Raw genomic sequence first — 23504 nt, 5'->3', positions numbered from 1 at the left:
GGCTAAAAATGACTTCTGGTATGTCTTTGTCTTTAGTTTTTTCAACAGATAGGTGTGCCAGATCAGAAAATACTCATCAGGATCATTTCAGAAAGTATTGACAAATGACCCATTTTGTCGATGAGGTTTGAGGACTTGTTGGAGGACACAGTACATGTGTGAATGAGCAAATACATCCAAACAATACATAAGAAACACTAAAGAGACTCTGGTTCCTTGTAACCGGTGTTCGTCTGTGCGGGTGTCATCTCATGCATGTTTATGGATTGCTGGTTATGAAACAGGTCACACTCTCCCCTCCAGCAGCTCATGGGAAGTAGCGAGCGACTGAGAGCGAAGGGGAGAAAAAAAGAAAAAAAAGAAAGGAAAGATTACCTCCAATTTACACACCAGAATTCTGCGACATTGAGTGTAAAAGCAAATGCTTTGATCTTTCTATCAGCCAGAGAAGAGGTCTGCTGCGGTTCGGCTGAAGGGCATCGGACAACAGTGTTCGCAGAGCTGTGGGGGTGTGAAAGATGGCATGAAAGATGAAAGGATTGGTTTTTACAGACTGATGCAAATGAATGTCTTAGTTTATTCGGGACAATCGACAGGTGCAGCTTGTATTTGTTGTTGGCCTGCAGTCACTCTGTTGACGGGGTACAGGGATGTTATGTAATTATTTTTTGAAATAATACTCATATTCACTCAAGCTCAACAGGAAAAGATGTTCTTACCTCTTAAGTTTTGAGAATTGTTTTTTTTTTCCCGCTAAAATGTTGCTTCATTGTACTTTCTCATTTATCATTGCATGTATATATTTAGAAATAAAGTACCAGTCAAAAGCTTAGACACACTTTCTCATTCAAGAGAATGGCAAGGTGTGTCTAAACTTTTGACTGGTACAGTATATACACTGTATATTTTTACATTTTCAGTAATATGCTTGATCGCAGCCATCTCTCTCTCCCTCTATCTCCCCCCTCCTTTGTTCAATCAGACGGTTAAATTCTTTGCCATAAATATGCTGAATGAGGCAGATTTTACTGATTACAGTCTGAAGAATGATTAGGACTCCAACAGTGTTATGTGATTGTTTGTCTATGTTTGTCTGCTTCTGTGCATATTTATTCTATTTTTTTCTTTGAGAAAACAATTTCAGCTCAAGTTTCCCAGTTGTCATAGAATTGTAGATGTTCAGGGAAGACATTTTAACATTTCAAAGTCATAAAAGCACAGATGTAAATATAACTTAGACTTATAACTGAGCCGTGGTTACAATATAATCTTATTAGTGCTTTTCCAACTATGACAAGTCAAAATTTCTGCTGTGAGAAAGCCATATTATCCTTAAAATATGTTAACAATGTGTTGGCTACTACAGAGAAACAGAAGTGTGCAGTGTGTAAGTGTGTGTGAATCAGTTTTATCACTCACTGCTTAATGTGGTCTGTGTGGTTACGGTGAGCCACTAGTGTACTCAGATTTTAATCAGCTCTCCGGTCAGGTGCTTCCCTCCCACATATCCCATAATGCACCACACTTATACAACTGCAATTTTCAAAAGTCCCTCTGGCCTTCAGCACATGCAACAAGCTTCTCAACAGGCTCTCAGCACGCCAACTGTGCATTTTTGTGTGTGTGCCGGTGTGTTTTTGTAGGAAACCCAATTCAATTAGTCCATCTGAGAGGAAGATTCGATTAAGGAGCATTAAGAATGAGGAATCTCTTTGCTTGGCAGCCCATTGTTTACAGTGGAGAGACGCCCGGGGAGACATTAGCTCTGATGATATTCACACCAATGGGAACACTGTCAGGGGAGTGATGGCCTGTTTTCTGCCATGAGCCCGCTTGTCCTTTAAAGATATATGGTCACAGTGTTAAATGGCATCAGAATGCACAGGGAAAAGCAATGGGATGATAAGATATGGATCACTAATGGGATGAAACATTATATGTAGCAGAATTCTGTAGAATAGGTGCTTTTCTATATGCAAGTCTTCAGGGTCCATTTTTGTAGCCATGGAGATCATTTGTTGGTCAAATTAACAGTTTAACATTAAGGTGTAGCTTTTTTGAGTGGGATTTGTAAAGCCTGTTAATGTGTGTGTTGTTATTGTGTGAATCTGTGCTATTTTCATGTTCTACTTATGTGTTTTAGTCATATGTATTTCACTTAGAGCTGCAATATTATCCATTAATAGCTTACTCAATCGACAGAAAATTAATTGCCAACTATTTTGAGAATTGATTAATTGTTTTGAGTCCATTTTTTAAGGAAAAAGTTAGTTGGGACAAAAGAAGACATCTGGGAAATAGTGATCAAATTTTTGGACATTCAATCAATCAAATGGCTAACTGATTAATCGAGAAAATAATCATCACATTAACTGATGATGAAAATAATCGTTAATTACAGCCCTAATTTGACTTTCTCTCAGATGCAGTGTTTTAATAAAGTGTAGTAGGCACAATTAGTGGATAAAATAATCAAAAGGCTTCACCTACAATCAACAAATTACAGTACATTTACAAGTCCCCTGTTTTCCAGTTAACTATAGTTGGCTTGGGTGGCGAATATCTAAATGTGGATGGACATTTTGCACCTGTCAGAGCAAGTTTTGATAGATGGGCACTCCAATCATAGCTATAAATGCAGCCTAAAAAACGAGACAATCAAGAAAAAAGTCAAATAAAAACAAGCGGCAACCTCCGGGGCTTTAAAATGAAGCCAATGCAGAGGTGCCAAAAACTGCAGTTCCCTGAATGGCCACTTGAGGCTGGCTCCAAAAGCGAGTCATTCCCTATAGAACCCCATGTTAAAATGCCCAACTTAACAGCAGAAATAAACATGTTTACAGCCTGGTACAAAAAATGGTTTTGGTCTCTATAGCTAATTCCCCTTTCATGACAACTGTACGGGGGTGAATTTTTTTATAACTCACTCGTTTAAATTTTATTAAGCCGTAAAGTTATGCATAATGAAGGACATGGCTGCTTTGAGTGACAGGTCAGCCAGCCGCTAGGTGGCTTGTTTCAGCCATTCGGCCCGCCTCTTTGCCCATTTTTGATTGGCTGGGAGTTAGGCAGCGTCATGCACTGCGAAGATGGCGACGGCCGGAATGGCTCACTTTGAGCTTCAAAACCGCTCTTCAGAAACCAATGGGTGACGTCACGGTAACTACGTCCATATTTTTATACAGTCTATGAATAAAAAGTGGATAAAGTAAAAAAAACAACAAAAAAACCAATAAGCAATGCTTGACTATCTGTATTCATTAAAAAACAAACTGGAGAAAAAAGGGCATGTTTACAGTTTTTTAATGTTCTGTCTGATCTGTTAAGTATCTAGTTATGTATTGTTCTGTCTTGATCCATTAAAATAATTGAAGTGCTGAAGTGTATCTTCCTGTTGTTGAGGATCCTTTCATGTGCCTTTTAGTGGAGTTTGTGGCAGAAAGTGATGAGGAAGTGGAGTGTGTCAAATTGTGTCTGGCTCATTCAGCTCGTGAAATGCTTAACTGTAGACACCAGACAAAGGCAGAATATGCTCATATGTGCACACTCCCTTGCTCACCCAGAAGGAGTCGAACAGATGACCAGACACTGAGCAGGAGCTTCAGGTTTCATGTTGCACCAAAAGTAGTTTACGAAGCCAAGTTAGAGCTACTCTTGAAGTTTAGTTCTGTCCAAGACATTCTCCATAGCATTCTTGTTGTGTGACATTGGAGTTGGAGACTGTCCACCTAAGAAAGATGACAGCATCACTTGTGTGGCTGTGAGCGGGACCTGTTTCCAAAATGACTGATTGTTGTGTTCAAGGACACTGTGACATCTGAGTTGGCAGCTAAAAAGCATTGCATTCACCTGTGATGTTGTCCTTACGGAAGGTAAGCACCTCCACTTCATGACATGAATGTCATGACATGAATGTCACTTCATGACATGAATGTCATGAGGTGGATTTTGTGAATTTGGTAATTTCTTGCATTTAACTGTTCTGTTTGCAGGATGTTAGCTCTTTGTAGAACTTTGACTATGAATTATATATAGAGTATACAACTGGAACCTTAAAAGTGTGGTGTCTCCAGGGGGTGGGTGTTAAAATTCATTGTTTGGTCGCCAATTCCAGTTTCCCACCAGCTCCTGAAGGTAACGTAAGGAATGATTTTACAGTAACACATCATCAAGTCTTTGCAAGTTAATAGTCATACATGGAAACCAAATACTGCCTGAAAGACTGGAAATCAATCTAAAAGCTTCTGCTGAGAAAACATCACCATGAAGTCCATTTAGTAGCTGTTCTGGAGCTTTAAACTATAAGACTCAATAATTGTAGATGTTCAAATTTCCGTTTTCTTCTGAGCAGTTTACAGACATTTCATCTGTGTTGGCTCAAAAGCTGTGGCTCAAAGTTCATTCTTGACTCATAGTCCTTAAAGTGCTCAGACAAACTTGAAATTCAAACATCTGCAATTCCATGATAACTGGACAAACTCCATCTGCTGAGCAAGATCATGTGATAGGATAAAAAGCTCCAAATGGTCCTTTAAAGTAAATGGACCGTGTGATGAAATTGCTTTCTCTAGTGCTGTTTCCAAGGTCAAGAACCTCAGTAAAACATATGGTTTGCAGTAATGTAAAATAATAGTAATACAGTATATTCAATTGGGTAAAACATGCAGAATCACTGATATGGTTGTCTCAGAAACAACTAGAAGTCTACTGTACCTTTAAGAGTATAGATTTCACTCTAACACAGTCTGTGTCCTCAAGCTTTCCATCACTGTCAGAATATCTTATCTGATCTGATCTGAATCCAGGACACTGAACTTGAACCTGTGCTATCGTTATCACTCCTGTTGGACTCATGTGCTTACACTGTACCCCCCTAATGAAATGTGTAAAATTGAAATCTAGCTTTTTACTTCCATAGACGGTGACTAACATGTTTCATACTATACATATTGCACTTAATGAGCCCGTAGAATAAGGGGTTAAATGACACACAGGATTTTAGGGCTAGGGTTGAGTTGATTTTCAAAGATGCAGTTACCCCGAGGAGCAAATAAAGCCTGTTGTCAGTTTTATCTTTTACTTCCTTATTGGCATGACAGTGCTCTTTCTGTCTGCCTGTTTCCTCAAGTTTACCCCACCTTTCATTTTTAATATGCTCCCATTTTCCCCTCATATACTCCTCGCTGCTGTAATCTCTTCTCCTCAGAAACTCCCCTCCCTAACTTGTTTCTCTCCCCGAAGCCCTGTCACATGTCTGAGAGCATGCAGGACACATTTCACATCTGCCTGTCAAGCTCTTCCTCTTCTTCTCCTTCTCCAACTTCTTCCTCTTTATTTTTCCAATTGCATACTTCCTCCCTTTCACCTCACACACCTGTGTCCCTGATGCTCAGTACGGTATCATATATGAAGTGGGTAAAAACATTGAGATGAGAGAACACAGAACCGAGAGAGGATTTGTTTAATGGATGGATTGAGAGGCGTTTTGCTCTATTCGTTTCCAACTCACTTTCCGCTCATGTATAATGGATGATGCGAGTCTCTTGCACCATTGTTTGCGGATTCTAATCAGAGTGCCCCAGCCTGTTGAATAATAAAACAGGAGGGTAAAATGAAAATGTCTCAGACCTTCAGAGGGACACCTGCTGATTAGGGCATAGACTATATTTATCACAACTGTCCTTAACAAGGCTGGTTGCATCATCACATGCACATGTAACATTTTGTCTTTTTTGTCTCTTTTTCTGTCCCTAGAGGCTCACACAGACTCACACACAAATGCACATACTCAAGTGCATGTACACGCACATGAATGCAAGCGTGCGCACACACACACACACAAAAGAAGAAAGTAGAGGATTGCCAGAGAGGAAGATGCAGTATACCAGAATTGCAGTGACATGCATGGCGAGCTATTTTTAGTAGTGCAGTGGAGGGAGCTGGATGGTGTCGTGGCACGTGCAGAGACTCTCAGCCCTCAATAATACCCCCAAACTCTGAGGGAGTCTGGTTTACTTTGGCTACAGTGCTCACTGTTGAGAGTTAACAATGCAGGAGCCAGAGTGACTCTTGTGGCACAGAGGGACATTTTCATCCACTGAGTCTCAATTTGATGCAGTAACTCTCAAGTTTTACATGAGGAGGTTGTTGTCGTCCAGTGCAGCAAGAGAAAACCCTCCTGAACTGATGTCCAAAATCTAATACTGTAGGTGTTTGCTCTAAAATAAGAGCATGGTCATTAGCATTGTGTAATGGAGACTTAACACAAGGGTACTCCTGCTATATGCACAAGGCTGACTTACCAGCCTGAGTAAACTGCCCAGACTCTAGGGAGCCCTAAAAGCCCCTGGTTTACTACCGTGTGTGTAAATTGGTTCAGAGCAATTTCGTTAATTTTGTGTGGAGATACATGAAACCAAAGTAAAATATCAATAATATGATCAGGGCCTTGAAAGATTGAGGGGGGAGGCTACATGTGATTATTTTTTAAATGTACCAAAAACACAACCCAACAAACCAGCCCACTTCACGCAGTCATTGACTGGGTGTGAGGAAGTAACGAAATTAGGCAGGATGTCTCTCTCTCATTATTTACTTTTCCTACATACAAACCAGTGTAACACTATGAATCCCTTCGAGAAGAGACCGTTCAGAGCAGCTAATACTTTTTCCCTCAGACATCATCAGATGACACATTGTATGAACAAGCTCCAGACCCCTTGTGGTTTGTGGTAACTTGATTCATTTTGTTAAGGACTACACAAAGTTGAAGTATTCATTCAATTTCAACTGAAATGATCAGGGCCTTGGTGCACAAAGATGGTGCTTGTTATTACAGTAAACAAGTATGTATTTTATAAAAGCACCACATAATAATTTGCCTACAGCAAACCTGGGGCTAAGTAGTATTCAAGCATATGAGTAGTGGTTGGTTTCACAGTCTGCTGTGTGCACTGTGCCTGATGATGGACACTAAGAATTTTTGCCCGGGGGCCTGCATGTGGGCCTAGGGCATAAATGTTACACACAGTATGTTAACCCTATGCTGTAATACAGGCTGATCACCTGATTATTGTTCGTGTGCTTGTGTGTTTTATTTTGTCTTTGTAACAGGCTTCACGCCAGCCTCAATGCTGGTGGGTCGGCTCATGCAAAAAGTCTCTGCTTTCAACCTCTGTTGATAAAAAAGGAGGTGATAATGCCACAACTAATATTATGCTTTATTCACTGATTTTAGTATTCACAAATGATTAGTAAAGCAACTTGAATAATAAAGTCATAGTTTAATTTATAGGACCTCATCAGGTCATGTGTCCCATCATAACTGTGCTTTTGTTACAAGGCACTGTAGGTACTTTTGAGTTCTTAACTTGTCCTTGGCTGTCTGGTGTTTTTGAGATGAGTAATTTATGTCTCTAAAATGTGTATTTAATATTGATTGACTTGTTACATAAGGTCATTTGTGTCTTCTTTCTCAGGATGTTTCCTTCAAACATGTAAAGGAGCTTTGTTCACAAAAGATGTCTCCAGAGGAATCCTGTTTGGAAGAAGAGATGGAGGAGAGAGACAGGATAGAGGGGAACGGGTGGGTGGGAAGCAAGAATATATTGAGTTTAAATATGAAATGAAAGATGGGGCATCAGAGAAATGTTTGAAAAAAGTCTGTTTTCACTGCACTCCTGTTCCTCCTGTATGTGTGTGTGTGTGTGTGTGCCTGCTGCGTTGGACAGGCTTTAATAATTGAGAGAGCTGCCAGGGAGGAGGCGTACACCCACAGATTCCCCTGTATACAAGGGATTCTTCTGCACAGATGTGTGTGTCTGTGTGTGTGTCAGCATTCCCTTCCAACATCAGCTGCATTGGGAAAATGTAACAACCAGGAGGATGCATGCTATTTTTCTTAATATACTGAAGGATATACAGTTAATTAGCCCTTGATACTGTAACTCTAGCAGATTATTTTCAGGATCATCGATAACAACTTAATAAATTATACATAATGCTTTTTACAACAGGTTTTCGAAAATAAAAGGTAATATGCTGACTCACAACAACAGATGAATTAGTCAACATGTGCTAGTAGATCATTAGTGATAAGCTAATTAAAAGTAAGTATTCTCATAAAAACCAGTTGTAAAATAAGTATTGAGTTAGTATAGTTGAATTAGCAATACAACTATGTAAAACAAGGATACAAGATACACATAAGTATGAAGTAGAAGTACTCACTCATTCTGAATGATAAAAATTTATGTAGAACGTTTGTGAATTTGTGTTGTATTGTTGTAAGTGGTTTTTGTGTCACTAGGTCTTACATATTTATGTTCTATTGGGTATACTATTAGGATGCACTATAGAAATGCACCATATTTTATGAGTTTAGCAGGTGTTTTTGCATATACAGTGAAATCATAAACTGGAAAATTACAAGTAACTACAGGAGTCTGTTTTTAGCCATGCTAGAGGCATGGCTCTAGGGATGGCAATGCCAGTCTGCTGGTTGCTCTCTCCACTACTTTGGTTCAGAATAAAATATCTCAACATCTATTATACTGCATGGATAGCTCTGACATTTTGCTCAGACATTCATGGTCCCCAGAGGATATATCCAACTGACTTTGGTGGTTTCCTGACTTTTACTCTGGGGCCACCCTGAGGTTGACATTTGTGGCTCAGCATGAAATATCCTAACAACTAGAAGATGGATCGCCATGAAAATGTACGACAGATATTCAAGTTCCCTAGAGGATACATTATTATGACTTAAGGGATCCTCTGAGTTTTCCTCTAGCTCCTCCACTTATTGTAATTTCAATTATGCTGTGATTTATCTTTTAATGGACATTTGGTACAGATATTCATAGTTTCCAGAGGATATTTTGTAATGAGTTTGGTGATACTCAGACTTTTCCTCTAGTGCCACCATGAGGTTGACTTTTTCTCTATTGAAATACAGTATCTCATGATATCTCATCTCTTGATGAATTGCTGAAAAATTTGGTAAACACAGGCATGATCCCCAGAGGATGAATTGTGATCACTTTGATCTCCTGACATCTAGTGCAATGTGGTTAAAATTTCTACTTTGGTTTATGATCAATTACCTGCAAAACTGTGTTTGCATGCTAACAAGCCAAACCAACACAATGAACATGTAAACATGATAACTTCTTAACATGAGTATGTTAGCATTATCATTTTGAGCATGTTAACATGCTGATGTGAGCATTTTGCTCAAATACAGCCTCACAGAGCCACTAGCTGTAGACTTCTATTCTTAAATAATATATAAAAGTTGCAGTATGTCTGGAAAGTACAAGGATAAAAGTCTCACAAAATGAAAATGAAAATAAACACGAGTAAGTGCTTTAAAATTATACTCAAGTAAATGTAGTACGTAAATGGTGAGACAATGAGGCACAATTACCTCAACAGTAAAGTGAGAAAAGTACAACCTCATCATGATCCTTGTTACAGGAATGAATTAATATTAATAGCAGTAGCATGCAGTATTAGAGTTACTGACATTTTCTCCTTTCCTCTCCTCTCTCCTTTCATTCGTCATTACTATAATGAATCATTACTGCTAATAGTTATTGCTTCGGTACATTTCCTCTCAGTTAGTGCCCAGATTGACATTAAAAACATATCTTTCTTTATCTGGTCTCTCTTTGCTCCTTTTCCACTCCTGTCACACATTGACTGGAGGAACATTAGGAAGTCAGTGTCATTCATCCGCTATACCTGGGGCTATTTTATTAAAAAGGACAAGCCCTTTATGATATTTTTTTATGAGTTTTATCTATATGTTGCTGAATGAGTGAGGGTGTGTGGAGAGTTTCTGTGTCAAAGTAAAAAGGGAGACTGAGAAAGAACAGGAGCTAAGCAGCAGATGCTATTGAGCTCACTGCATCTATTTTCAGCACATCTCCAAGCAGTCTTCTTCACTTGCTGTCAAGGTTAAGAGTTTCTTTGACTCAAGGATACGGTATATACATCTGTATGCCTGTGTGAGAAACAAGAAAACAAACACGCTTATGGTCTGCTGACTGCACTGACATTCACCGACGCAAACTGAGGTCACACTGAGAAATTAAGTCTACCTAAAACAATCCGTCACTCTATCTCCTCCTGCTGTCTCATACTTCGTCTCTCTCTCCGTGTGTGAGGCTGCCTGAAGTATGGAGATAAAACAGCTGCATCTTAATCTGTGGGTGGCACAAGCCCACAAAGAAGGCAATTAGGTTTATAATTTACAATTCCTTGCCCTCCTATCTCCTCTACCCTTTCTCTTCCTCCTTTCTCACTTGCCCCTCCTTTCCACCCATAAATTAATGTCTTTATGTGTGTCGTGTGTGTGTCCCCACAGAGCAGCACGAGCATTTGGAGAGTACCTGTCCCACACACACCCTGAAAACCGAAACGGATCAGGTCAGCGTCTCTGCCATCCTGCCATTTTGTCCATCCATTTATTCTCGTCTGTGTGTTCTTTTGTGGTCTTTAATCCTTCCTCCACCTGCTTCAGCTCATCCTCTGTTGAAATGCCAGGCTGCGATCATCAGTGTATCACTCCAGCAGCTGATAACCGAAGGGAGATGATGAGAATATCCTGTGTCATCCTCAATTTGTCCTCTTCCCTTTTCCCTCTTCAGTCTTTTCCTTGCTTTTCAGCACATTGGTGTATTTCTCAGTATTTCTATTTATCTCCATTTCCCTCTTTTGTATTCTAGCTCATCTTCTGTGTGAAACCTTGGTGGGTCCTGACCCGGAGTCACCAAGTGACACGGTTGGCCCCAACAACAACAACAACCAACTTCATCCGTGCTCCAATACCACTAAGGGCTCTGAGGACAACCCAGAGCCTGGCCTGGTGAAATCCCAGCTGGGCTTACTCCAACCACCTCCCCCCACCATTTCTACCAAGCCAGCGCGGCTGTCACTTGAGCGCAGCTTCTCAGCGGAAGAAGACAAGCAGAAGTGTGTCGAGTGCACCCTGCAGCCCGCCCGCGTGTACACCATCACCACCCAGCACGGTATGCTGATGAGTGGCGGCCGGGGCAGCAAAGAGAGCCTAGAACTGGACGTCCTGAAGGAGAAGTCGGGGAGTGGAGGGGTGGGATCCAGGGGTGGCGGTGTGGGTGTTGGCGCCGGCGACCAACACCTCCACACCTCCTTGATCCAACCCTCCACTTCCCCTTCCTCCACTTCATCGTCTCCAACCCAGTACCACCACACCAGCAGCGGCGGCCGTGGCACCAGCCACCACCACGGTAACCATCACCACAGTAACCACCACCACCACTCTGTCATGGGCACCAATGCACCCTCAAGCAGTGGAGGAAGCAGCAGGGCAAGTGGAAGCAGCAGTAGCAACCAGCAGCAGCAGGCTCTAGCCATCGGCGGGCTGCACTCGCACCATACATCACACCACTCTCACCACCACCACATGTCTCAACCCCCACTGCAGACCTCCGTCAGTGCCCACAACATCCGCGGCTGGGGCGAGGGTGGAAAAGGGGAGGCAGAGTGCAGCGGGCTGGCCTGTGACGCGTGCAGCGGCGCCCCCTCACGGAGCCAGGGCTCCCTGGACCTGGAGAGCACGTCTCGAGAGGCAGGCAAGCAGCACCGACGCCTAGAGCAGATGTGGAGTGTGGACCGGGTGACTGGGCTGGAGAGAGGTGAGAGGGCGGAGGACACAGAAAAGGGAGAGGCGCTGAAATCCAAATGAGTGCCGGGGTTGGGGGTTGTTCATAAGACCCTGTGGCTGGGATTGGCGATTTTGGTATCGTACCAGAGATGAAATAGCATTTGAATCATTTGAATCTTTCTACCACACAAAAATACACAAAGGGAGCATTTGGGAGGTGAAATCCAGCTGATAGTGTATTTTTTTTTTTTTTTAAATACTAGTTGCCTTTCAGATTTTGACTAAAGGATGCTTTTAGTTTAAAATATATCAGCTACAGCGTATGGACAAAGTAACAAGAACACCTTACAGTATGTCACAAATCATGATGATAAATGCCAAAACACGGGAATACTCTATTAGTGAAGACAAACAGTAGTGGACCCTCACCAACACCATCAACAGTCATGCTAGTGGCTTTATGAGACCAGACTTGCCTTGAGCTAAATGCAAACATCAGCATGCTAACATGCTCACAGTGACAATGTTAAAATGCTGATGTTTAGCAGGTAGAAGGTTTACCCTGTTCACCATATCAGTTAGTACAGCTGAGGCAGATGGGAAAGTCATGAATTTTGCAGAAATTTGTAGTATTTGACAAATGAAAATTTCTACCTGATGATGGCCCTAGAAAATCAAAAAATTGAAAAAAAGTTTTTTGTTCAATTTAGTTTTAACTTAGTGGTTCACTCTGAAGGAGATGAATGACTGCTCCAAATTTGATGGATAGATGTCAAGACATTTCACAAAAAAAAACCCAAAATCTGTAGGTGGAGCTACAGCAAAAGTCAAGGGATCACCAAAGTCTTTAGGATACATCAGTTTACAACAGGAGGAGGCGCTGCATGGTTCTGATGGCTCATACAACAGGTGCTCTTTAGTGGGGTAGTTGAAAGTACCAAGGTACCAAGTGGTTGTCTGCACCACTTAAGGACAAATATTTAGCAAGACTTCCTGGATTTTGTTTTTTTTTCATTAGGATACATTGCCTAGGAACCACGGACATCTGTTCAAATGTTTACACCCATCCATCTTGTAGATGTTGATATTACTGATATAACTGGATAAGTGAAAGTTTTGACCTGCTGATGATGCTAGAGGAAGAGTTAAAGGATCACCAAAGTCAGTAGGATCAATCCTCTGGGCATCATGTATATCTGAACCAAATTTCATAGCAATCCATCCAATAGTCTGACTGACCAACCAACAGACTGACATTGCTATTCCTAGAAAACAACACAGACTTCAGTTCAAAAATGACCATAGAAACAAAACAACAGCTCACGTACACCAACAGAAATTGAACATTATAAGCTTCACAAAAGGTACAGTAGTAATTATTGAGGAGTAATTGTGTTGGATTGCATTACACTGTGAGGTGTTCTTGTTCTTTTTACCACTTCCTGAGTGAACTCCATTTAAACTGTGTCTAAAATTTGTGACAGTTTAATTATGTGGTTGCAGGTAATAACTCTAGCTATCTTGGAAGTTGTAGGGTCACTTCAGTGAAATACAACTAATAAATCACACTCAGTGTTTGCTAAATGCTTATTAAATATTTTACAGTTACTATTTCATTTTAAGTTATTTTAATTGAGTTGTGAATCAGGGCTGATAAATACAAAACAAATTCAAAATATTTCAACAACTAAAACCACTGTGAAGCCAGTTTAACTTTGCTTTGGATGAATGAAAGTGAAACATTCCTTAAAAGTGAGTTAATATTAAATTAAATTGTTTAAACAAACTTTTTCAAATCTATTTCCTCTCAGGTCTGCTGGGGGCTTAGGGTTTTATGTTGGATGTGACGTGGTGGTCTGTTTTTCTGACTCTTCGTCTCCCCGTCTCTCTCCTCTGCTGTCTCTTCCTGTGTGTCTGCCTCTCTCCATTTGTGGAGTGGTGCACTGTGAAGTGCTGGTGCTGTCGCTGGCTTTTGTGCTTTCATATTTCTAATATATTTATTATGACATCTGCGGATACCACGCATAGATTTTTCTTCTGTTTTTTTTTTTTCCAATTAACCTTCGAATCATAATTTTTCTCTCTAATTACAGATGACACTAACTGGTTCCCCAAGGAAAATATGTTCTCCTTTCAAACTGCCACAACAACCATACAGGCGTGAGTGTCCCACCTTCAAACACACACCTGTACACAAACACACACACAGTCACATATGGTGCATCTACTGACTGAAAGATCAAGCTGATGTGTTTACAGCCAGAGTTAACAGACCATACCAATGTTTTTGCATGTTTTAGTCCATTAACTGCTAATTTCATGCTTTAAATTAATGTCACCCATTTCCCAAAGCATGCTATAGGTTTTTTAGATTGATTTCACCTTCTAGGCTGCTATTGATCTTCATCTCACTAAGCTATAAAAAAATCAGCTTGCACATCCTGAAAGCTTGCTTAAGGAGGACAATCCATCAGAGGGAATACTTTGTCAGTTCCTTTTTTTGTACAATTTAAATAATTGATGCATGATAATGCAGTTGCAAGTAGGGTTTGTTGTGAATGCTCTCCTTGTTGTTAAATTTGAGGACCACTTGACATTCAAAGCTGCAACACATGAGCAAATTCATCATCACTTACAGAACATCCAGGTTTCAGTGTTTAGTTTTTAGATGCAAATTTTCCAAAAATGCTGTTTTTAATTAAAATACAGGTGACCAGCGAGCTTCAAGTATCTGCAATTTTTCATAACATGTTGAAGCAAACAAATTATCCCTTTCAATCTACCAAATGAACCTGACAGTAAATATAGTAAAAATGGCAGTAATATAAGGTATATGCAGCTTGTAGTTCATGGGCTAAAACATGCAAAACCAACGTCTCTTTGTCTTTAAAAGCTGTAAAAAAAAGTTCTTGTGAGCATCTGAGTATGACAGTGACCTGAGTTTACTCTTTCTTGGTGCCTTTCACTTTTCATCTTGGATTAGATGCTTGTTTGACCATGTTTAGAACACAATACTGGATTCAGTCAATAGATAAAGGTGGTTGTTCTTTTGGCCCATTAAATCAAAGATCAGAAGCAATTAAGTGGCATAATGAGTTGACTTTGTTCATTGAGGTCAAACAATGACACACTCTTTTTGTCTCTTTCTCAATATGCCTTTCCTATGTCTTCCTCTCTGTATTTTGAACTCTAAACTGTTTTTTTTCTCTCTCTTCCTCTCTTTCTCCTCTCTTCTTGCATGCAAATTAATCTTTGGACACTCAAAACAGGATATCGTGAGTATTCTTCCCCGCTTGCATTCTTTTTCTTAGCTTGCTTTACTTCTTTTCCTTAACTGCTGTTCCTTAACTTTGATGTCCACCATTTAACCTTCATCCTTGCGCTGGGTGTTTAACTCACAGCTGAAAACAAACTGACCATAATAACAAGATATGATCAGACAGTATACAGTATAGAGGTCTGTTTGTGTGTGTGTGTGTGTGTGTGTGTGTGTGTGTGTGTGTGTGTGTGTATCAAGTTGAAACCTTTTCTTGTTTGGGTTATATTTACTTCTGGCCCATGCACATCAGAAAAATCATTCTCTTATTGATAGATAATGGTCTTTCAGGTAGGAGCCTGCAGTTATAGCCACAAATAATGTTTTTTAATTCAAGTAAAAAACCAAAAAGGGGAAAAAATTGAGTTACAGGATTTTCATGCAACCGCAGGGATAAAGTCCAGTGTAATCCACTGCAGCAGAGTAAATCTGCCAAACTCAAGTCAGGAAAATGTACGTCTGTGTGTTGGCTGACCTACACCCTGTCAGCTTACATATACCCAGCAGCTCTATCAGTTTGGCACACACTCACCCTCACTTTTTGTGGCAATCATGTCAGCTCTCTAATCCCACTTCACAGCCGTTGCTAATTATCACTGAATCTGTGCTGGCTGTGCTGCTTACTGTAGCAGTGTTTGGATCTGATTGTGGCAACTGCGGCTCTGGAGAGGTTTGTTAAGAACATATATTTATAGTGCTAACATGTGATCTCTAGTGCCTTTTGCACTGGTAAAATTATTTCATACAGTCTGTAGTTTAAAAAAGAAGTCAGCTATCAGTCAGTTTTTGGGTATGTATTCAATAAGTTCCAGAAAAGTTTGGTAGATAAATGTCCAGTATGAAATGTGTTGCATGCAGATCACCAACTTCTGTCAAAGGATTCCTGAGTGTACAGCTAAGCTGAGAAGTAGGTTAAGCTAAACATATAAATGCTAACATTAATAATAGTGATAGTGTATTATGCCTAAAACAAACCTTGACATTTCATACTTGTACACCACCTGCTCCAACCACACCTGGCTTAACTAAACCCAACTAACCCAAGCTGCTCTTAAAAGCTAACTTTCTTTGCTCTGTTGACCAAGCAAACCTCTGGCTGCTAGCTTAAAGTAAATGTTCAGGGTTTACTTAAAATACCTTTAATGATCTTAGTGTCAACAAATACCATGAAAAGACTAAAACGAACACTGAATTGATCCTGCTAACAGGTTTTGTCATAGTAGTTTTGTCTGTTATTGCTAATTCCTCTGTGCTATGAAGCTCTTCTGTTGTCAAAAACTATTAAAAACACATCAGTGATCCACTGGGTTGTACTAGGTGACGTGTTCCTTCATTACGATGCACATGTGTAGTGTGGTTTATTTTGAGTCAATCCCACATGACACTATCCTGGTGGTGTAGCGCACCAAATGTGTATTAATCCATGGCTGAAAATAGTCCCTGAAAAATGCAGTATTTACTCCTATTGTGAGTGACTGTTACAAACCACAAAGTGCTGCCATTTTAGTAAAAAAAACTTTCCCTTTTTTAGACCTATATATTTGTGACACATTCTTTGATATTTATGTCTTCAGTTTGTACAAATGGAGGCATGAGTAGCACAGACTGGTTTTTGGTGTTTTCATGGGATTTGTCCACACTAGAAAAATACAGGATAACGCCAGCCTTATCCTTAAAAAGAACATTTTGTTTTTGGGGAAGTTTTAACCAGCTACTTTCCACTACTTACCCAGAGTCAACGTACCCACATTGGATGTATCTCTAGTTCTATCTCTGCTATGGATAAATGTTAATCAGTTTCACAGGATTTGTCGGGTCGCACCTTTTCTGGTTAACAGTTAAGTCTGTTGAAAAATTGTCACTCATTAAAAGTGATGCATTTCACACCATGTTTGTACTTTGACACATAAAAGTCCACCATGGCCCGAGTGGTATCACTTTGTGCTCGCCAGAACATTTTCCAAGTTTCACAGTGGCTGATTGAAATAATGACTGGCTTCAACAACAACTTTGTTGTAGACCTCTTGTTAGTGGATTGCAGCTTTAAAATACAAAATGTATCCATGATAAATTAACACCAAGTTGTGAATAGGAAGTAGTTAACCCTGAGCATTTGAAAATGTGCACTTTGAGTTTTTGAGCCGCTTCTAGGAGCTGAATTGAGCTCAAACCTCAAAATACATTTAAATTGCAGATAAGGATGTAAAACAAGCATCCATGTCTGATTCTGGGAAAGTATGAAGATTGGTAAAATTCCCCAAAAATGAATAATCCCAGATTAGAATTACATCTCAAGTGGAACGACTGAAAAGGCACGAGGTCAGAAGATCAGTGTCTCTATGGAAAGATGGATTATATCACATGCAGACTGGCACATTTGTTGGAGGGCTGAATAGAAAATACAATTTGAGCTGGTGATGTTATTTGACTTTCTGGTCTGGTCTAGCTGCTGCCTACCTACAACAGCCTCCCCCTTCACAGCCAAACAAACCCTGCAGCTAAAAGCCCTGGCATCAGCCTCCCCGCGCTGTCCTACCACTCGCTACGCCAGCATTCTCCCTCTCTCATCCCTTTAATACTGTGCCACGTCCTGGCAGGGCTTTCCGGGGATTTGTTCGGAGAAAGAGGAGAGAGAGAGAGCAGGATTCAGCAGAAGTCATCCAGAGGTACGAAGCGTCCCCTGCCAGGCTGTGCTTTGCTTGAGTGCTGTTTGCACTTGTTTCTAGCTATAGCTCTGTTGTCACTTATTTACAGCCGTGTCTAATCTGACTAAGCCAAAGAGTCAGAACAAGGCACTTGAAGGTGTGAGGACGTCAGCAGCTCTCAAAAAAGGACCAAAAAGGATCTGCTTACTGGATGCCCTGCTACAGTGCCCCAATTTCTAGGCCAGATTTGTACTGCCAGCCACAGTGAAGCTGATTTTTATTCTTACACAATAACTGAAAAGATCAAAACAGGTACATATGGGTGGTTGAAACCTCCTCTGGCACTCCTAGATTGTTTACAAAATCACACCTAATCTGTAAAAATATACAGATGGCTTTGTAAAAAAAAAAAAAGAGTTGGGTTGCAAATGCGACATTAAAGACAACATTCAAATCTGTATTTGTGTTTCCCTGAAAGTAACAAACTAAATAATTACTTGGCTTATGAGGAAAAATAACATTTCAAAAAACACTGAAAACACAGAGTGAGATTCTGTAACACTTATAGAGGTAATGACATCAGTAACAAGTTGAGTACCAAAGCAGTTCAACTGTCCCCCTCAGGCCCAGATGCTCTGTCACATAGGGACAGATGGTGAATGTGACACCATGCAGTACATCTCAATTCCTCTGACATCTCGGTGTCATCCATCTGCAGTGTCAATGTCATTAACGTTGTGTTATTTCATCAAAATGAGTGATCGAACACGAGGAAAAAATAGCAGAGCCAACTTTTATTAACACTTTTCCTCCTTGTTCTAAAATCCTCTGGGAAATAAATTCCTTCGTTCACTTGAAACCATCAGATGTGGGTTATATTTTATGACACTAAGGCTGTCAAATTTTAGAATATTTTAGAATAGTCTTGTATCCATACTAATCTGGGTATTTGACCATCAAAAACAGATCAAACCCAAAAACCTGCCTCAAAGTGGATACATTAGAAAATTCTGGTTTTGTGGACACGGAAAATTATACAAGTAAATCAACATTTCTAGATGAGAGTATGTGATGTAATCCTGACGTGGTGAAGGAGATTATTCACCCTTATTACTCTGTAACCAACAATAGTTTTTGCTATTTCCATCTGAATGACAAACTTGAAGAAAGTAATAAAAACTCTAGCATGGATGGAAAACTTTTGACACATAACAGAGTTTTCTAATGCATCTACATTAGTAAAAACATGGCCTAAGGCACAGAGCAGTACAGAAGATATTGTTCTCACAGAGTAGCACTTTGCAGACAGGGCTTCTGTCAAGTATCAGTGAAGACAAATGATGATCCTCATCCCCTCATAGATAAGACCCCTGCTGTGTGTGAGAGTCTGTGTGTGTGTGGGTGTGTGTGTGTGTGTGTGTACTGGTGGACTGAATGCGCTCTGTTTGGTGTAAATCCAACAGAATAATGAAGACAATTTCAACCACAGTTATAAACAACAGCAATGCCCAAAGAAAAAGTCAAAGAGCCATTTCAGCATTGCTCTTAATCACCCCCTGTTATCTCAGAGTGCTTTTCATCATGGAAAAAGCAGATTTTTTTCCCCTTGTAGTCTTTGATGTGGGATGTTCACTTTCCTGTTTTATCATGCGTACTTATCTCTGAACAATGAATCTGGTTCTTTTCTTCTGATTTGTCTGAAGTCTGAGTTTGTAGAGGTGCTGCCTCTACCTTTGTCTGATCAGCCATTTTAGATGTTGCTGCCCATGCAGTTCTTACTGTATACGTTGTCCAATATTAAAAAGCATCGCTCTGTACCCTGTTTATGGAGAGAGATACTAACTCAGACAGTACTGTTTCACAAACTGAGCACAGACATCATAAAAAGTTCTTGGCTAGACAAAGAACAGCTAAATAAATAATGCAGGTGTGATTTATGTCCTCTTCAAATAAAGATAATAACGATATTCAAGGAAAGGAAAAGGAGATAAATATTTATAATATTAATGTATGATATTAAAGATGCAGTCTGCAAATATTACAATTACCTTTAAATTAATAATCACTATTTAATAATCCTTACATGAAGAGGAGTTAAAGCACCCTGAACACCTTTCTTTTAACCTAAAAGTTTATGACTTTTCCCAAAATTACCTAGAATATATAAAGAAAATGGAACTATTTCAACTTTTTTTTATTTTCAGCTGATACACATTTTTATACATAGAGGGTGTTCTGGGTTAAATTTAATCTCTATCTATTAAAAAAATCACAATTCAAAAATACACACTGAATAACATTCATTGAAATCAGTATAGCTGTTATGTTCTCCTGTTTTAGGAACATAGGAGCATCATATAGTGTGATTATGAATGTTTTTTCTCCATAAACAAACAGCATAAAACCTAAAGAATACACTCTCTCTGCTCTCTGAAAGCTTAATTAAGGATTAATCACCCATGTATTAATGACTGAAGGTATTTATGAATAAAAAATAGATTTCTGGCTCAAACGTTTGATACAGGGATACTGTGAAGAGTCTGAATATGAAAATTACTTTAGCGGATAGTTCACTTTTAAAATTGTATTATACTGGTTGATCGACAGCAGAAATTGGCAGCCGGAGAAGTAATACACAGGAGAGAATCAACTGTAGTAAAATGTGCAAATAACAGGAGAAAATATAGAACATATAATAAGGTAATAAAAAAATATGGTTGTGAGTTACAAAGAGTTAGAGGAAGAGTATAAGAGGAGCGAGGAAGGACCTGTCAGATTGTCTTCAGCTGGAAGTGGAGGTGGACACGGTTTCTCTTACATTTCCTCCCTTTCTGTCTAAATCTCATTAACTGTCTCCACACGTCTCCTCTGTGGACAGCTGAGGTTTAAACACAGGATGGAAAGACCTGTCTGACTACGTGTTTAAGATCTCTTTAACAAAGTTAACAGTGATGTTGCTTATCTGTAATTAGTGCTGCGTTATATTTGCTCCTTATTAGACCATATTTTGGCACGACACCATTTGCTTTGCCCATAAAATTAGCAGTGAAATTCATTGTTTGATGTTGCAAGTTAACTGTTGCACTGCTGGCTGGTGTTTTTTATGGAAGCAATCCAAGGACGAAGACTGAGACTCCAAAGACTTTTTTTTTTTTTCTCATTTTATGTTCTATTTTTATGTGCTTCTCTACCGCCAGATAAATATGGATGTATAACCACACACGCACAGACACACACACACATGGAGACATCATTAATCATGGGTGCTGACTGGAAACTTGGTGTGCTGATACTGTGTGTAGATAATAATAATAATAACAATAATAATAATAATAATAATAATAATAATAATACATTTCATTTGTACTGTACTTTTCATTCATAGTGGATCTCAAAATGCTACATGGGCGGGAGGCAGAAAGATAAAAGGATGTTTATCTGGGACTCTTGCATAGAACATCATGTCAGGATCAGGCAGCAAGTCACAGAAGAACTACACAAAGCCTCTTGCTTTGTTGTTATTAAAAGCACTAAATAGCGTTCAAGTGGAACATACTAAAGCACTGTCTTTATGTTTAATTACTTACAGACTACATATTGTTTTGTCGTGTTTTACTGTTGCTATAGGAGACATGAAAACCCTTGTCGACTTGTAGGAGGTTTAGGAAGTAGCAAGACCTTGCAAATTGCCATTAAAAGAGAAACTTTCTCAACATTTTTATAGCCAACCTAGTCAGTTAAAACATGCTTTCTTTGATAGATTGATATATTCTGTCTTTAGTTGGTGTAAAGAAGCATTATGGAGCCTCATTAGTCTATGATACGGTGTTCTTTAAAACTACATTTTAATAATGAAGATAAGAAAACCAAGGATGGAAAATGATTTATGTGCAATCACGCAACCATTAATGGACCAAAAAAATCATCACATCTGTACTGGTGCAATGAAAAAATACAGAACAGAAATGCCAAAGACATGTTCAAAGTCATTTAGAAAATATCTCAGATATATAGTTTGTCCACCAGAGAGTACTTAGTAGTAGGGCTGGGCGATATGACCAAATCTCATATCCCGATAATACCTATCCCGATATAGCACATTTTAATCCAATGAATAAATAGTTGGTACATGCTCCCCCCACTTACAGTGACGTAACAAGTGTAGTACTTCACCTGGATCACTGTCTCTCCTGTGTGTGCAGTACAAACGGAGGGCTCAGTCCCGCCCGTAGTGAACCATAGAGAGCAGAGGAGAGTAGTGCGACCATAAATGACAGCAAAATGCAGCAGAGACTCTTACACTGAGCTGAAAGTAAATGAGTGCACATAAATTTGGTAAATAACATAAATAAGGACAGTCTCTACTGTGTTTTGCTGTCATTTATAGTCGCCGTCTTGCTGCTTCTTTCCTCTTCTCTTTCTCAGCGCGGGTAGGGTTGAGCCCTCAGTGTGTGTTCAGCACAGCAGAGGAGAGACGGTCAGTGGTGGAGAGTTGACGACAACTAAACTCATTACATTACTGTAAGCGCAATAAAAACTTTGTGAGTAAAAAGCCGAGAAGAGTAGGTTATCAATGTAATCCGCGCAAAAGATGGACTGACTCCAAATGACGAAAAATATTGCTGCAAAGAGTGTGATTCGCAACGCAACAAAATAAAAGATAGAGCATAATATGGAATGATAGACATCCTATCATCACATGATATATATCGTCATATCGCACAACTCTACTTTTAGTTTATATTTCAGCTGCACTTTGAGTCTATTTAAAATATGGGCCAATTTATCGCCATCAGATTTTTTTATTCTCAAATATTGGTATCGTATCATCCTAAAAAATCCAGTATTGGTCAGGCTAAAGACTCACATAAAAATTAGGGTTGCACCAATTATGAGAATCGGATCAATATGGAACCCAATACTGACCTTATAAAGCACATAGCGTATTGGCTAGACATGACTAACGCATATTAAATATAATTTCATTGTCAGTTATAAAATTTTGTGTTTCCGCTAGCACTTACATTCACTCAGCTTTTAGCACTAAAGCCTCTCGGGCCTCATGTTACTAACATAAAAATGATCGCAACATGCTCTATGCAGTGAGCTATACAGATTTTAAATTTGGGAAAAAGTGAACACTCGTATCGGCAGACACCCTGAGGTGAGGTACTGAGGGAAAAAGTTAGATCAGTGCGTCCCTAATATAAATTAAATCCACCAGGAATAAACTTGTTGGCCAAATTACACTTGTGTTGAACATCACATCTGCCTGTAAAAAAGTAAAGAAACACACACCAATATGCATCAATTTGACAAGATAAATTCCCTCCGATTCTCTACCTTTGTTTCTGATGTGTTTCCGCTCAGAGCAGATTCATCAAAACCTACAAAATAGTAATGTAGGGTTTCCCTTTGGCAGTTACATGAATGAATCTCCTGCCTCTCAAATCTACAGTATACAAGCCAATGAAAGGAGCAGTTTTGGCCATGTGGTACATTACAGTGTTTTTTCACTCACGTTGACAAGTAAATATGTGTATTTACCAGAATTATCAATAATTATCTCTTTAACTTCTTTTATAAAAAGATGCTGGAGACTAAACCTTTCTCTTATTGTCTTGTATTGTTTTATTTCCCGCCCACCCCTTCCTCTTTCCTCTATCTCTTCTTTACATTTTGCCTCTTCATCTGTCCTCCGTTTTCCCTCCTCCACTGTGACTTCTCTACCCACAGGAACTTCCGGAAGCATCTTCGGATGGTGGGCAGCAGAAGGATTAAAGCACAGAGTGAGTCAGAGATGTGTGTGTGTGTGGCGGATATGTTGGCTCTAATTGACTGTGATGTCGTTCATCACGCCATCATCCGTGTGATTGTTTTTTTCTGTTTTCTGGTG

General features: G+C 39.6%; 1 protein-coding gene across 1 annotated transcript in view; it reads left to right on the top strand.

Moving 5' to 3' along the window:
• Window positions 1–23504, top strand: part of LOC121885108 (NMDA receptor synaptonuclear signaling and neuronal migration factor) — a 45032-nt gene that overhangs the window by 4381 nt on the left and 17147 nt on the right. Inside the window, exons 2-7 of the mRNA XM_042394259.1 lie at window positions 10370–10431; window positions 10731–11678; window positions 13741–13807; window positions 14917–14922; window positions 17561–17629; window positions 23345–23397. Of these exons, the coding sequence (XP_042250193.1) occupies window positions 10370–10431; window positions 10731–11678; window positions 13741–13807; window positions 14917–14922; window positions 17561–17629; window positions 23345–23397 (1205 nt within the window). The remainder of the gene's footprint in view (window positions 1–10369; window positions 10432–10730; window positions 11679–13740; window positions 13808–14916; window positions 14923–17560; window positions 17630–23344; window positions 23398–23504) is intronic.

The sequence above is a fragment of the Thunnus maccoyii genome, chromosome 19 (assembly GCF_910596095.1).
Source record: "Thunnus maccoyii chromosome 19, fThuMac1.1, whole genome shotgun sequence".
NCBI classification, from domain to species: Eukaryota; Metazoa; Chordata; class Actinopteri; order Scombriformes; family Scombridae; genus Thunnus; species Thunnus maccoyii.
Note: the sequence above shows the minus strand (reverse complement) of the source record. Positions and strands in the feature narration are given on the sequence as shown.